We start from the raw sequence: 17,286 nt of genomic DNA on the forward strand, positions 1-17,286 counted from the left end.
AATATACATGACATTCTCCTCTGGCTTCAACATGCACACACATCTGCATGTAGACACACATGCATACACCACATAGTACACACACCACATCACACGCATCCACACATGCAAAACAACAAAACCTAATGGCCAGCACCTTGAAGCCTGCTTCCTTCTGTTTTCATTACCGTATCATCATCTGCAGTACCCTGCCTCTCTGTTCTAAGGTTCCTTGTGACCAGCAGGATAATGTTTCCCTCCCAAAATCTTGAAATGAACCACATGAGCAAAGCTCCTTTTGCCCCACAATGTAACATAGTCCACTTACAGGCTCCAGGAACTCAAATGTGGACATCTTGAGAGACCTTAATCTAACTTCCCCACTCTCGGATTAGCTAGCCATAGAGAGACAGGCTTCCCAGCTAATGCAGGAACAGCCAACCAACACATTCCACTCCAGATGTGTATCTCTGTTCAGGGGTGGACAACTATATAAATGGGACTTTTAAAAAATGAATGAAGCAGAGACACATTTCAATGGGGTTGGTAGTTAGGTAGTATATAAACCTAGTACTGAAAATGATCACTAAGAGGTAGCTGCCTGGGAATGAAGCAAACATGGAGGAGACACAACTCCCTATGGGGCCCTAAACCCCTCCACCAATCAAAACAATTGACATTCTGGAAGAACTTCCTTAGCCCACAAAGGATCAACACAAGACAAATTTTTCTTCCTGCCATAAACTATAAAATTGAATAAAGGGAATTGTATTCAGCAAGAGACAGAACACAGGGTAGTCACAAAACAAGAAAAACAAATTAGGCTTTTAGATTACCCTCACACATGACCCATGGCATCTTCCAGATCACAGGACAGGAAGGAGAATCCAAACAAACCCAGTGGTCCAGCTGAGATAAAAACACAGAGGTTGGGGATGGAAAGATAACTTTGCAATTAAGGCGCTTGCCTGTGAAGCTTAAGGACTCATGTTGGACTCTGTAGATCCCACATAAGCCAGACGCACAAAGTTTGGCAAGTGCAAGGTCACAAATGCCCACTAGGTGGCACAAGCATCTAGAAATCGATTTTAGTGGCTGAGGCCCTGGTACACCAATTCTCTCCCTCCCCGTCTCTCCCCCTCTCTCTCTCCCTCTCTAAAAATAAAAATAAATAATAAATAATAAAATAAAATTTAAAAACAAAAGAAAAAGCAGAGGTCTGCCTAGTGTGGTGGCTGTGGTGGTGCATGCCTTTAATCCCAGCACTCAGGAGGCAGAAGTAGTAGAATCACTGTGCATTCAAGGATACCCTGAGTCTACATAGTGAATTCCAGGTCAGCCTAGGCTAGAGCAAAACCCTAAAAATAAACAAATAAATAAATAAAGGACATCTAAAGTAAAATAAATAAATAAGCCCAGCCAGCTATTCTCAGGGTAACCTCAAACTCATGGCCATCCTCCAACCTCTGCTTCCCCAGTGCTGGGATTAAAGGCATGCGCCACCACACCTGGCTCCCTACCAGTTCTTAACACTCACCTCCACCCTTAACAAGTAGCAACCCACTTCTGCTGACCCTGGAAGATGAGAATGTCTTAGCATTCATTTATTCAATAAATATTTAGTATGTGATAAAACATGCATGCCTAACCATATATTTTTTAAAGAAAAATATGCAGCAGTCATCTTTTATGGATGTGATTTCTGCTCACAGGCTCCATCCTGGGCCAGTCTACATATCACAGTTGGCCCCAAAAAGGAATGAAACCAAATTCTCAGAATGTTTTCTTCCTATATAAGCAGCCTCAATGAGCTGACAATCTGCATTTTTCTATAAATAATTATACAAAAAAAAATGAGAAAGAGGTCCACGTTCAGAGAGGCCAGGGCACCTGTCGCTCCTGGGGCAAAGCATGAAATCACAGAGAGAGCATTCTAGAAACCAGTGAAGCTGCATGCTAGAGGACTGGATTCTGGATACCAGTGAAGATGTCTGCTGGAGGAATGGAATCTGGAATCCAGTAAAGATGCCTGCTGTAGGACTGGGCTTGGAAACCAGTGAAGATGCCTGCTGGAGTACTGGGTTCTGGAAACCAGTGGAGATGCCTGCTGGAGTACTGGGTTCTGGAAACCAGTGGAGATGCCTGCTGGAGTACTGGGTTCTGGAAACCAGTGGAGATGCCTGCTGGAGTACTGGATTTGGAAACCAGTGAAGATGCCTGCTGGAGGACTGGGTCCTGATGTGCACATGTAAAGAATGAAGCTGAACAGACCCGGGTGTTGGCAGAGGGTGTCCTGCTGGGTAGTTCCTCAAGTTCACATGAGGTTGGAAGGAGTTCACAGCCCCACCAGAGTGGTGTGATCTTGAAATTCATGGAAATTGAGCAGAATCACTTCTGCAGTAGAGGTGCATGAACCCAGAATGAAGGTCACTCTGCACTAGTAAAGCTCAACAGTTTGCCAATTGACTTGAACATAACTTAAGTGCAGATCAGAGCTGAGCCTGAATGTCTTGGGGAGACTAGTGATGATGGGATTATTAGTAAAAATAGGAAAGAAGCTATTATAAATACTAGAATCTGGGCTGGAGAGATGGCTTAGCGGTTAAGCGCTTGCCTGTGAAGTCTAAGGACCCCGGTTCGGGGCTCGGTTCCCCAGACCCACGTTAGCCAGATGCACAAGGGGGCGCACGCGTCTGGAGTTCGTTTGCAGAGGCTGGAAGCCCTGGCGCGCCCATTCTCTCTCTCTCCCTCTATCCTCTCTCTCCCTCTATCTGTCTTTCTCCCTGTGTCTGTCGCTCTCAAATAAACAAATAAATAAATAAAATTTTAAAAAATAAAAATAAATAAATACTAGAATCTGCTCAGAGGTGTGAAGGATACATAAGTAAACTTAAGATAACCAGAATATTTAAAAGACTCAGGGATATCTACCCACCTGTTCCAGGGTCCATTCTGTCTGCTGGCCCAAGGATGCTACTGAGTCTATGGAGCTGAGGTCCAGCTGTTCCAGCTCACTCTCACTCAGAGCCAGAGCGATGCGCCCCAGGGAGACAATGTGGTATTCTCTCCAGGAGGAAGGCACATCCCAAACCTGGGGCAGGGCATGGGGAGGGGGGAGCAGATCAAAATGAACATTACTAACAACATCTGCTATGATCTAAAGGCTTATGTCCTCACCAGACTTATACATTCTCAACGTGATAGTGTCAGAAAATGAGACATGTGGGAAATCATTGGGACATGAGGCCTCTACCTTCATGGATGGGATTTGTGCCATACACTTACTTAAAAATGAAATTCAGCTGTGCATAGTGGTGCACACCTTGGATCCCAGCACTTGGGAGGCAGAGGTAGGAAGATTGCCATGAGTTCAAGGCCACCCTGAGACTACATAGTGAAATCCAGGTCAGCCTGAGCTAGAGTGAGACCCTACCTCAAAAAACAAAAAAGCAAAACAAAACCCTCACCAGCCACTGAGTCTACTGGTGGCTTGATATTGGACTTCACATCTCCCAGAACTGTGAGAAATAAATTTCTATTGTTTACCACCTAACCAGTATGAGAGGTAGACATATTTAGATAGATAGATAATTGATAAATAGATAGGTAGATAGGAGATATGTATACACACTATTGTATACAAAGGACTTGAGAACACATGGATTGGGGTATCTATGGGGTCCTGGAACCAATCTCCCATGGATGCTGAGGATGGCTATTAATTTGCAATAATATTTTATACATATACACCAAAAGCTGGGACCCTTGAAGTGAATAAACCAAAATATCAAGTGTTTCTTTCTTGGGAAAAGATTATCACTAGTTAAGGCTGAGGAGATGGCTCAGCAGTTAAAAGCACTTCCTTGCAAAGCCTGATGGCTCAGGTTCAATTCCTCCAGCGTCCACATATTGCTGGAGACAAAGTGGCACATGCATCTGCAGCAACAAAAGACTCTGGCATACACACATGTGCACACATAAAATGAAAAAAAGAAATATTATCACTAGAGGGCTGGTAAGATGGCTCAGTTGGTAAAGTGCTTGCTACTCAAGCATGAGAACCTGGGTTCTGATCCCCAGCACCCGTGTGAAAACTGGGCATGGTGGCACACATGCCTGTCATCCCAGCACTGGGGAGGCAGAGACAGTCTAAGACCTGGGGCATACTGGCTAGTTAGTCTAGCCAAATTGGTGTGCTCCAGGTTCAGTGACAGACCCTGCCAACAAAAATAAGCTAGAGATGCCAGGAGTGGTAGCACATGCCTTTAATCCCAGCATTTGGGAGGCAGAGGTAGGGAAATTGCTGTGAGTTTGAGGCCAGCCTGGCAGCACAGAGAGAGTTCCAGGACAGCCTGGCACAGAGTGAGATCCTACCTCAAAAAACAAACAAACAAAAATGGGCTGGAGAGATGGCTCAGCCATTAAGGTGTTTGCCTGCAAAGCCTAACGACCTGAGTCCAATTCCCCAGTACCCAAGTAAAGCCAGTTGCACAAAGTAGAACATGCATCTGAGGTTCATTTACAATAGACAGAGGCCCTGGTGCACCCATTCTCTGTCTCTCTTCTTTCTCTTTCTCTCTCTCTCTGTCCTTACAAATAAATAAATAAAAATATTTTTTTAAATAGGGCTGGAGAGATTGCACAGCAGTTAAGGCACTTATCTGCAAAACCTAATGACCTGAGTTCAATATCCCAGTACCCATGTAAAGCCAGAAGCACAAAAGTGATGCATTCATCTAGTGTTTGTTTGCAGTGGCTAGAGGCCCTGGCACATCCATTCTCTCTCTCTCCCACACTCTCCTCTCTCTCTCTGTCTCCTCTCTGTGCTTGCAAAAAAATAAATAAAAATATTTAAAAGAAAAATATATAAATATTTTTTTAATCCAAAAAAAAAGCAAATGAGGAAGACCTTAAGGGCAGCCCCGCCTCTCCAAGCATGCGCTGCTTTGTACTCCTCTCTTCTGTTTTTCAATGAATCTGTGGCTGATGCTGAGAACACCTGCCGCAGGCAGCTATTGGGGTCTCCAAGTGGAGGAAGGAAAGACAGTATTCCCACAAGCAGTTTCGACCAGAGCACACACAGAACTGGACTTACTGAGCATCCATTAGATGCCAAGACACTTTCCTGCTGTCCTCTGCCTCTGCCCTAAGAGGGAGGAAGTGGCAGTTGGCCCGTTGCTCAGATAAGGAAACCACAGCTCCACCACTGCTGAGCAGAGGCAGGGAAAAGTGTCAACAACATAACCGAGGTTCACGTCCTGGAGGGGGTTCCAGGCACAGCAATGCCAGGGCTGGATGTGGGTGTCTGTTCTTCTGTTTGCTGTTTCCTTCCTGTGGTAGGCTTACCTGGATGGCCTTCTCCTTCAGGGCCATCAGCTGAGGCCGGTCAAAACTTCTCACAGACCCCAGCAGCTCCACATTCCTAATGAACGTGTCTTCTTCCAGACAGAGAAGGACATCAGGGGTCCAGCAGGCATTGGCTTCTGCCAACATGAAGATGTCATCAGAAGAGGGAGCTGCAACTCCATGGCAACCTGAGGGATGGGTAGACACAGGGAAGCAGCAGAGGAAGGGATTTCAGGAAATGTCTGTTGGTTGCTTTATTAAATAATATTTCTCAGACCCCCAAGAGGCAGTGTCCTTGTCTTAAAAACAGGGTAAAATCTTCTTAAAGGGGATTGGAGAGATGTATTGATCGTTAAGGTTCTTGCCCACAAAGCCTGATGAGCAGGGTTCAATTCCCCAGTACCCACTTAAAGCCAGATGCACAAAGTAGTACAAGCATCTGTTTGTTTGCAGCAGTTACAGACCCTGATGTGTCCATTCTGTCTGTCTATCTCTCTTCTCTCTGTCTCTCTCTGCTTGCAAATAAAAAAATAAAATATTTTTAACCCTAGCACTCAGGAGGCAGATGTAAGAAGATTGCCATGAATTTATTTGCAGTGGCTGGAGGCCCTGGATCTCCCATTCTCTTTCTGTCTCTCTTGTCTCTAGCCCTCTCTGCTTACAAATAAATAAATTCAAAAATGCATTTCAGCCTTTGAATAAATTCATCTTTATATGGGCAAAGCAGTTATCCACCAATAAACAAATTACATCCTTTCTGACCCCAGTATGCCTAGCCTGTGAGAAAACCTAAAACTTCTTCAAATCAATCTTGGGATTTCTTTGTTGCAGCAACTAACCAGTACTAAAGCTTACTGACTCACTGGCACCATGTGAAACGGAGGCATATTCCAACCCCTGCAGCCACTCCCTTTTCATTGCATCTTCAGTGGAAATTCACTGGACTCCAACCAAGAGGCCAAAGTAGAGCATATCAAGTGCAGCCCTTAACACTTTTATCAACCCAAGTAGAGAGGTGTACAAGCCTATCCCTCCTGATCCCCAGGGTCAGTGTAATCCAAAATGACAGAAAGCAAAGGATCAAATGGCAGAGCCATGGCTTGACATTACCATTGTTCTGTGCTCAGAACAAGCTCAGAGTAGAGCCAGGCACAGAGTGGATCAGTGAATATTTGTATCATAAATGAGCATACTTGCACATGAAATAAGACCGAGAAGTAATTCTGTCCATTCAGTAATCACTAAAAGCAAAGCAGAAAATAATTCCCAGGAGGCCTGGGGAGATGACTCCGCATGCAAAGTGCTTGTTGTGCAAGCATGTGGATCTGAGTTCACATCCTCAGAACGCAAGCAAAGTCAGATGGTTGCACACGTCTGCAATCCCAGCATGCCAAGGACTCATGGGAGGTGGGGACAGGAGAACCCCTAGACGCTCACAAGCCAACTAGCCTGACCTACACAGTGGTGAACAAGACACCATCCCAAACAGGGTGGAAGGTGAAGACCAACACATGAGGCTGTCCTTTGATTTCCACATACGTGCTATGGCGTGATGTGCATGCTCACACACATACAAAAAAAACACAGGAGAAGACGGGTGTGAGGCGATCTGGCTATGATATCTGTTACCCCATTGATCTCCAGGGTGGACTCAGCTGATCTGGCTGCCTAGATGGGTGTCCCTTTCCCCTCTCACCACTCCATTGGCATCTCTTCCAAAGCTGTGGGCTCAGTTGCAGAGGATGACCTCCCCTGAATAGAGGAGGACTGGTCTTTGGTTAAGGGTATACCAGAGTAGCCATGCTCCCCTGTTAGAACCTCTAAACAAGCTCTCGAGAAAAGTGATATCAAGAACAAACTTGAAAAAATCTAGCTGGGCACAGTGGCGCACACCTATAATTTCAACACTCAGGAAGGCAGAGGAAGGAGGGTTGTTGTGAGTTTGAGGCCACCCTGAGACTACAGAGTGAATTCCAGGTCAGCCTGGGCTAGGGCAAAACCCTACCTCAAAAAATCAAAAACAAAAATCTACACACATCAGAGCCCAATTTCCTTGGCCTTCCAACATGGACTGAAGACCAGAGGCTGTCCAGGAATCCTGCGTGCTTCAGCACCAGATTGAAACTTCTGAGGCATCCAGCCACATGGGCTGAGCAGCTACAGGCTCCTCAGCCTCTCCAGCCTGGGACAGCCATTGTTAGACTGCAGACCTTGCATCATGTAAGGCTATCTAAAACTCCTCTTTGTAAAATGCACTCAATCACTTCCTTCCTCTAGAGCATACTGACAACACCCTGGGCAAGACGGCATATGCCTGTAATCACAGCAGGAGACCAAGGCAGGAGGATTGCAAGTTTAAGTCCAGCTTAGGTAACATAGCCAAACACTGTCACAGAAAAAGGGGGAAGGGCTGGGGAAATGGCTTAGTGGTTAAAGTGTTTGTATGTGAAGCCTAAGAACTACAGTTTGATTCCCCAGGACCCACATAAGCCAGATGCACAGGGGATGCATGTGTCTGGAGTTTGCAGTAGCTGGAGGTCCTGGCAAGCCCAATCTCTCTCTGCCCCTTCCCATCTTCTCAAATAAATAAATAAATAAATAAAATAAAGGCATAGCCACCATTCCTGCCTAAAAAAAAAAAAAAAAAACAGGAGGAAGAAGAAAATCTGTTTTGAACATTTCCATTATTATGGGTTTAAACAAATCATAATAACTCTCATAAGAACCCACTGAAATTCAGGCTTTCATTATCCCCACTTTACAGAGGATGAAAACAGAGGGGTAGTGCCAAAAGTTAGAGGCCAGCCTGGGCTACACAATGAGTTCCATGACAGCCTGATACAGAGTGAAATCCAGACTCAAAATACATACAGAGACACTCAAGAGCTTCCCAGTCACACAGCCATTCAGTGGCAGACTCTGTATTCAAAATCCAGCTAGCCTGCCTAATAATATTTAGCAGTTAAACCATATTGATCCTTTAAGCCAACCCTACTGAAATACCTGTCATACACATTCAGCCATCATTACATATCTGCCTGAAATGTGCTTTCAAATCACTTGCCACAGCTCTCAATTCTTTGGCCTGTGGGTTTTGCCATTGTATTGCTTTGCAAATACTTCATTCCATTCCCTGAACTAGGAGGGCTCCTTATGTCACAGATCCAGCCCCAAACACTGCCCCCTGGACACGGGGTCCGATCCCCCAGGAACACTCACCAGAGGTGGGGTCAAAGTGGGGACTCCCATGACTGCTATTCCAGACAGACTCAAAGACAGCCCACAGGAATTCTGAAGGTGGCAGCCTGGCAGCTGTCTGGGAAGCTGCTTGTTGAAGGACATCAGGAAACTGGGTGAGAGAAAGAACAACAAAACACATCAGGCAGCTTTCAATACGGGCTTAAACTATGACACCGTTAGTGCCCCAAGGATGCTTTTTCTTTTTTTTTTTTAAATTCAATTTATTAGTTTTCTTTTCAACAAATACAGGCAGTTTGGTACCATTGTTTAGGTTCATCCATGATCTACCCCTCCCATTGGACCCTCCTTGTTGATGTAAATGGGTCGTGCATTGTGGAGTTAGCCCACAGTTATTGGTACGATAAATATCTCTGCATATCATGACCCAACATGTGGCTCTGACATTCTTTCCACCCCATCGTCCGCAAAATTTCCCTGAGCTATGTTGGGTTCATTTTTGGTCTGCTTCAGTGCTGAGGTGTTGGGGGCCTCTGAGGCTCTGGCTCTCTGATTTGGTAGGAGTTGATTTTTCTCAGTGTTGGTCTCCTTCCTCCTTGTGCTGGTATCCGGTTCATCAGGAAAACAGCACCCTTGCTTGTTTCGCCAATTTTCTTTAGTTTCAGTCAGGCCCCTTTTGAGGTATGTTGGGGCTAAAGGGTGCTTTTTCTTGATAGCAGCTTCTCATATAAATTCAATCCCTTAGCCCAACTAATGCTGTCTCTTAAAGGAATCCTCTAAAAATAATATGGGCCTCCATAATGAGGCAATAAATGTGAACTAACATGGGCATATATCACCTATCAGATTGCCAAAAATAAAATAAAGTGATAACAGTTAATGCAAGAGATGTGTCCACTCATTCATTTCCTCATTCAGTTCCCATTGTCCCCAAAGCAATCTGGTAACATCTATAAACACTACAGGTGCACCTCTATCTTTTGATTTTGGTGCTATTTTAACTTTACATTTATTATTTTTAAAAGTGGCAGAGGGCTGGAGAGATGGCTCAACAGTTAAGGTGCTTGCCTGTGAAGCCTAAGAATCAAGGTTCAATTCCCTAGTGCCCACGTAAGCCAGATGCACAAGGTGGTGCATGCATCTGGAGTTCATTTGCAATGACTGGAGGCCCTGATGCACCCATTCTCTCTGTGTGTCTGCCTCTTTCTTTCTTTTTTTCTTTCTTTCTGCCTCTCAGTCTCTCTCTCTCTCTCTCTCTCTCTCTCTCATAAATAAATACAACATTTTTTAATTCAAAAGAGCCAGAAAAGATTTAAATATACATTCTGGGTGCAGAGTAATAATGAGGGGGCTTTGGTGGCCCTGGGGGTGTAATTTCTCATCAGGAATTTATGTACTTTGTTGAGACTTCGGATAGTATCAGGAGCCTCAGCCATGTGCCCAGAGAGCGTCAAGATCTCACACTGCCTGTCTCCCTGGTGCCAGCTCTCCAGAGGGAAAGCCCAGCCGGGTAGCTCCCCATCCACAGGAGTCCCCAGAACCTGAGTCAGGCTGGCACAGCAGCAGGTCAGTCCGGCTAAATGTAGGAATCACTGGCAGTTTTAATGATGTCTAGGATCCACTTCCAGTTCATCTGGGGTGGGGAATATTTTAGAATCTCCCCAAGTCTCTCACTCTCCTTTCTCTCTCCTGCCCTCCCTCCCTCTCTCTCACAAACACAAGGTCTCACTATGTAGCCCAGGCTGACCTCAGAGTCACAACCCTCCTGCCCTATCCTCCCAAGGGCTGGGATTACACACACACCTGCTCCACCTCACCCAGGTCTCTCCAGTGACTAGGGCACGTATTGAGGCTCTAAGAGTTCACGGGCCACCTAATGACCTTACAGTCAACGATGACAGCAAGTAGAGTGACGAGCCCACATGACCTGAAAAAATGTCCAGTGCCTAGTGACGTCATAACCATCCCGATACCAAAAACCACCCAGGTGTTTGTGGGAATTATGTTGAACACAGTCATAAAATAAAACACAGCCAAATCCTGCTTGATGACATTTTCAGTCAGTGAGTTCACAGCAACAGTGGGCCCCATGAGATGATGTCACCTAGAGACGCTGCTTTGTGTAAGTACATTCTACGGTGTTTACACAGTGGCAAAATCACCTAATGAAGCATTCCTCATCAGTGACTCCCATCATTAAACACTGCATGACTACAGCTGATTTTTTAAAACGCAAAGAGCATAGCAGAGGGGCACCGCTATTTTCCATTTTCTAAGTTTAAAAGGGAACGTGTGGGTATGCATGGGTAGGATTTTTCTGAAAGGCTGCATAAAAAAGTAGGAGCAGTGATTGCCCTTGAAGAGGGAAGGAGGGGAACTGGAAGTCTGTGGTGGGAGGGAGACTTGCTTTCCATCTGATAGCCTTTGGAACATCTGGGGTTTGTTTAACCAAGAGCATGTATTTCTTGTTTCATTAAATATTTCCAGCATTAAAAAAAAAAGCATAGAGAATAATACAACAAAACACCCACAAACCCACAATCCCTCTTCAGGAATAAAACATCACAGATACAAGCAATGGGTCCCTCCCTCCCTCTTCCACCTCGCTTCTTCCTACAGTAACCATGACCCAACTTACAAATGGACTTGTTTTGCATATGGTTAAAATTGATTTAGCCAGTGTTTTTGTTTGTTTGTTTTCCAAGGCAGGGTCTTGCTCTATCCCAGGCTGACCTGGAATTCACTTAGCAGTCCCGGGCTGGACTTGAACTCACTGTCATCCTCCTACCTCTGCCTCCCAAGGGCTGGAACTAAAGGCATGCACCACCACATCTGGCTGATTTGGCTAATTTTTACTCATGTGTTTAGTGTCCTGCTGAGCATACTTGCAACTCTGCGGTTTGTAACTCTATGCTGTGTTTCTGAGGTCCCACTAGGTTGACTCAAAACGTTCACAATCTCATACGCTGACTTATGACGAGACTGGAGCAGTGTCTAATATGCACTCACTGCTTATGGTTATGTGTGGACACCCACAGGATGGCTTTCCTGTGGCTGAACATCATATGCATGCTGTGAACATGTGACCGAGGTGGGGAGGCATGCCCTGTGCATGCGCAATGTGCACCTGGTGTGCAGAAGTATATGTGTGAAAATGTGAGGTGTGATTTGTTAAAGCTGAGCAGTTTGGCAAACATTCACTCCTCCTCCGTGGAAGGAGACTTCTGTCCCTGTTGAGACAGGGGTTAGTCATGGGCCTTGCTTCAGTCATGGGGATGTGGCCAAAGTGAAAGTCCACCATTTTCCAGGCAAGGTCTTGAGAAGGGCACTTTTTGCTGGGTGTGGTAGCGCACACCTTTAATCCCAGCACTTCAGAGGCAGAGGTAGGAGGATAGCTGTAAATTCAAGGCCATTCTAAGACTACATAGTGAATTCCAGGTCAGCCTGGGCTAGAGCAAAACCCTACCCCCAAAAAAAAGTATGGCAGTTTTTGTTGGGAACTTTCACTGTGAGCCCCATCAAGGGCTCCAGAAACAGACTGAAAGAGTAAGGATGGCTACCCCATTGACCCATAGAGCAGACTGCAGGAAACAATCACTTGATGTAATGCAGCAGTGAGACTGTGTGGCTCAGTTACCATGGTGATTAATCTTGATTGTCTACTGGATCAGACTGAGAATCACCTAGGAGTTTAGTGAAGCACCTCTCTGTGTGGTGAGGGTGTTCCAGAGCTGATTAGATCATGAGGACTCTAGCCTCAGAAGAGATTCATCCCCTAATGGATTGATTCACAGAAGATGTTACTGGTGAAAGGTTGGAGGTAGGGCCTACTTGGAGTGTGTCCTTGAGGCTATCTCTTCCCATGACCTCTTCCAATATTCCTTTCCTGTGTCCTATCTGCCAAGAAATGAGGAACAGCCTTGATCACACATTCCTTCCCTCACGGTGTTCTGCCCAAACACACACAGCCAAGAGACCTCTGAAACCATGAGTCCAAATACATGACCCGCTGCGGTAGTCCCCTTTGTGGTGCAGGGATGAAGCACCCAACCTAAGGCAGCTGATGGGAGAAAAGTTGTCTATTTTGGCTTACAATCCCTTGGGAAAGTGTCATGACGGCAGGGGCAGCATCGTGTGAACAGAGGCTGGACGTCACCTGTGTCACATCACGTGGAAACATCAGCAGACGAACGGGCCCAGCTCCAGCAAAGGGGAGCTGGTTATATAACACCCCTACGCTCACCCCCAACAACACACCTCCCCCAGCAAGGTTCCACCTCCCACGTGGCCATCAGCCGGGAACCAAGCATTCAAAACACATGAGTTTATGGGGGACATGTGATCCAAACCACCAGACCCTCCTTTATGTCGTTCACAGTCTGCAAAGTAACTAATAATTATGTGACAGAAGGTGACACATTTTTACTAGCTTTGCATGTTGCTTGGCCTAGACTACCTGGTGTCTAAAGTTGACACTCAGTAAGGATTTGTGCTTTGATTCTTTTTGACTTAATACCTTGAGGCGCAAGTCCATGGACGGGCATCATGTGAGACACACAGGCAGCAGGGTGCGGGCTGAATGACCACGCTGACCCCATCTGCACAGAGAGCCATGGCAAAGGCCTAGACTACAGGCCAGCAGCTCCCACCTCACTGTCTGCTCCTGAACCTTGGACAATCTGCAATAAAGCTGGAAATAACTGAGCTCTTTGAGACATGGTGGGAAGCTTCTAGAGCCACTAACTGACAGCAAACCTGAGGGTAGATATAACCAAGCACACTTCCCCTCCCCTTCAGACTCCATCAGAATTCTTAAGATGGGTCACAGGGATACCTTGGTGGCGACGCAGTGTAACTCATCTCCAGAGAAAAGTGCTAAGAAAGGTCCCAGGTCCTTTGTCGTCTCGGCTGTCCAGTTCCCAGGGGGCCTAAGAGAGATATAAGCAGTGAAATAAGATATGCAGAGGGACAGTTGGTGCCCTTATGCCCCCAGCATCTTTTATTTTCAAGAACAGACCATCCTTCATACCTAGAAAGGCTGTCAAACACATTCCTACTTCTCTGACCAAAATACAATACAGTACTGACAGGTGATACAGACCAACCAATCAGAGTCATCCTTGGGAATTCCACTGGAACTACCAAGGGGCTCTTCTTTTTCTGGTGTCTCTCCCAATAAAGAGATGTTGGAGACAAATCCTGTTATAATATAATGTTATCACAACAAGGACTGCTGAACTGAGGGTTGGAAGGAACATACTCTTAATGACACCATTTGAAACCATGGATCTATCCATGTCTGAAGTTCATTCCTGGTAATTAATATTCCATTCCTGAACAAAAAAAAAATTAAAAATGCCACATTTTTCAGTTTGAATCAAATTACCAGTTTCTGTCATTTATAGCATAGTGTTTCCTTCCTCCTCTTCCTCAATAAAAGACTAATGTTAGTTGTTCCTTTTACCATGTCAGAATGGGGGAGATGGCTCAGTAGCTAAATGAGCTTGCTTGTAAAGCCTGCGGGCCTGGGCTCAATTCCCCAGTACTCATGTAAAGCCAGATGCGCAAAGTGGCACATGTGTATGGAATTTGCAGCAGTAAGAGGCCCTGGTGTGCCCATTCACATCCTCTCTCTCTCTCTCTCTCTCTCTCTTTCTCTCCCCCTATAAATAAATAAATAAAAATATTTAAAAATAAATTACAAATTACAGCAAAAAAGATCTTGAATTTGGAAGATCAACAGCAGTGACAAAGAATCCACTAGCTAGACCACAAATGTCTGCAGTGAAGTTCATCGTCCTGTGTTTGGCAACCTCTCTAAAGGAGGTGTACGTAACCAACACTCCAGCACCAAGGCAAACTACTACTGCTCAAGGAGCCCCCAGGAGACCCGTGGAGTATTTCAGATGGTCTCACTATGTAATCCAGGCTGGCCTTAAACTCACTACCTAGACCAGGTTACTCAAATTCATGGTCCTCATCTCAGCCTCCCAAGTACCAGGATTACAGGAGTGCATAGGTCTGCCTAGCTATCTATGGCTTTAATAAACTACATTACCCCACTAGACTGTAAGTTCCATGAAGGCAGGAACCAACCTATCTTAATAACCACTATATCTTCATCCTTGTAGTAAACAGTTGTTGCATACTCAGTGCATATGTGCCAGGCAAGATTATACGTTCTTTATCTGTATCCACACATTTAATTAAACTGCAAAAAGCTGAAGCAACTTTTCCAGCCCACATAAGCAAAAGATGATAGAAACCAAAATTGACAGTAAGCCAGGCTCCTGTGTCCCTGTGGCTAAACTCTATATGATAGTGAAATGCCCGTGGCACAGTAATTACTTTAATTACTTTAAAGTATTTGTTTCGGCACTCAGGAGACATGCAAGAGATCATGAGTCCTGGGTTGGTCAGCCTAGGGCACATTCCAAGACCTTGTCTCAAAAAAGAAAAAAAAAATTGTCATCTCCACGCTGACTGACACCTAGATCCTAGTCAAAAACCTGAGATAGCCCGAAAGTCCTATATGGAAAGGGTTCTGCTTTACTATCACTCACCTGGAGGTGACAGTGCTTCTGTCATCATCATTAATATCTTAACAAAAATATAATAATGGAGAGAAACAGACATTTTCACCCGCTAAGAGGCGTGTAAATGGCACAGCCTCTTGGACAGTTTAACGATTTCTAACAAGACCATGTGCACCGCATTCTTACCACATGGACCAGCAATTGTACACTTCAAAACTGACCCAGGGGCTTTTAAAACTTAGGTCTGCAGAAAGACTGCACATAAATGCTTACAGCGGCTTTATTTATTGTGGCCAAAACTGGGAAGCAATGGAGGCAGCATCAAGCCGGCGAATGGGTAAATGCGGTGGTACACCTCCAGACAATGGGATATTATTCAGAGCTAATGAAATGAATCATCAAGCCATGGAAAGACACAGAGAAAATTCAAATGTATGTTATGAAGTGAAAGAAACCAATTTGAGAAAGACTAAACACAGCATGCTTGCGGCCACATGACCTCCAGAGAAGACAAAGCTATCACTGGTGACCAGAAGCCAGGCACGCGGATGAATGATGAGGCAGAGCAGAGGCTGGTAAGAGCAGCGGAAATGCTCCACACCTATCCTCATGGTGAAAATGTCATTACACACTCGTCCAAACCCAAAGGAGGTGCACCAATAGTGAACCCTCGCATACGCTCTGGACTTCAGGTGCTCATGACAATGATGTCAATGTGGCTTCACCAGCTGGAATAAATACCCAACTCTGGCGGGAACAATGCTCAGGAGGAAGCCATATGGGCAGAAGGGATATATGGGACATCCCTACCTTCCTCTCAATTTTGCTATGAAACAGAAACTGCTCTTTTAAAAAGTATTTCAGTGCTGGGAGATGGCTCAGTAATGCTAACCATTGAAGCCTGAGTACCCAGCTTCATTCTTTCCTGGGTCCCACATAAAAAGCCAAAAGCCATGGTGGGCTTCCATAAGCCCAGCCGGTGGCGAGAGGAAAAGCACAGGCAGGGAAATCTCCCAGAAAGCTCTTGGTGGTGAGCTCAGCAAAGAACAACAGAAATAGTCACAGTGGTGAGAGACGTCCAGAGAAACGCTGCCTGCAAATGCGGAGGCCAGCCGGAGAGGGCTCAGCAGTTCAGAGCACTTCCTGCAGAGCACAGGGCCTGGGGGCCAGGGTGAGCCAGACCCCACGGAGACATCGGGGATGGCCGCGTGCCTGCCACTCTGGTCCCATTGGGCATCAGAGACCTGAGAATCGTGGGATCCCTGCAAGAACTTGAATCAGTAAAGAGACTCCAGCTCACAGGTAGAAGAGTGATGGAGTAGAACACTCAGCGTACAGCTTTGGCCCCCATAGGGGAGAGCCCCACACACACCCCTTCAGGGGACCATATGGGGACCACACCACACACACACACACACACACATATGTACATGCCACATTACACACACACAAACACAAAAATAAAAATAATAGCTGTCTGTTCTGTGAGTGGTTATAGAGATGTGGGAATCTTGGGGTTGTTTATGGTGGGCGGTAGACAGGATCCGGGGGAGAAACGATGAACCCGCGAATGGAGGACAAGATGCAGGCAAAAGTGTGTCGCCGACACAACCCTCCACCCAGCGGGCTCGCAACTCTCCGGGATGTATTTCACAGCGGGACGTGGATGTGGCCGGCTGGTTTGAGATTCTGGTGTGGTGGAAACGCACTTCCCAGCACTGAACCCTGGATCTTGATATTTGTGAGTGTTCTGTGTAGTCCTATGGGTTTAAGCTAAATCTAGAATTTAGTGATTCTGGCTCAGAAGAGTTCGTTGTTGCACTTTCCTGGGGAGCAGAGCTCTGACTCAAACGTGTCTGTGCCCCCCGCCCCCCTTTGTTCTACATTTTTTCCCTTCACCTCATCACACCTCTGTTGACATGCAGTTTTAGAGTTAATTCCAGAAGCACATGTTTTTATTTGGTGCTGGGTTAGGAGAAATCCTAGTGTGTTCCTAAGCTGAATATTTGTGTGTGTTTTTTTTTAAAATTTGCGTGTGTGTATATATATGTGTGCAAGTACCAGGGACTTACCATCGCAATCCGACACAAGATGCCTGCACCACTTTTTGCATCTGGCTTATGTGGGTGTTTGGGGATTAGAAACCCCAGCTGGCGGGTTTTACCATCAGGAACCTTTAACTGCTCAGACATCCTGTCAGTCCTATTGAATGTTCTTTTGAACCTAT

The 17,286-nt window shown here is 45.7% G+C and overlaps 1 protein-coding gene across 2 annotated transcripts in view; it reads right to left on the reverse strand.

Moving 5' to 3' along the window:
- The window catches only part of Otoa (otoancorin), a 90,017-nt gene that overhangs the window by 17,629 nt on the left and 55,102 nt on the right, over positions 1–17,286 (reverse strand). For both annotated transcript variants that reach the window (XM_045131708.1, XM_045131707.1), the window contains exons 20-23: positions 13,358–13,451; positions 8,545–8,674; positions 5,326–5,513; positions 2,915–3,070 (exon numbers count right to left, since the gene is read on the reverse strand). In XM_045131708.1, coding sequence (XP_044987643.1) covers positions 2,915–3,070; positions 5,326–5,513; positions 8,545–8,674; positions 13,358–13,451 — 568 coding nt within the window. The remainder of the gene's footprint in view (positions 1–2,914; positions 3,071–5,325; positions 5,514–8,544; positions 8,675–13,357; positions 13,452–17,286) is intronic.

Source organism: Jaculus jaculus, chromosome 12 (assembly GCF_020740685.1).
Source record: "Jaculus jaculus isolate mJacJac1 chromosome 12, mJacJac1.mat.Y.cur, whole genome shotgun sequence".
NCBI classification, from domain to species: Eukaryota; Metazoa; Chordata; class Mammalia; order Rodentia; family Dipodidae; genus Jaculus; species Jaculus jaculus.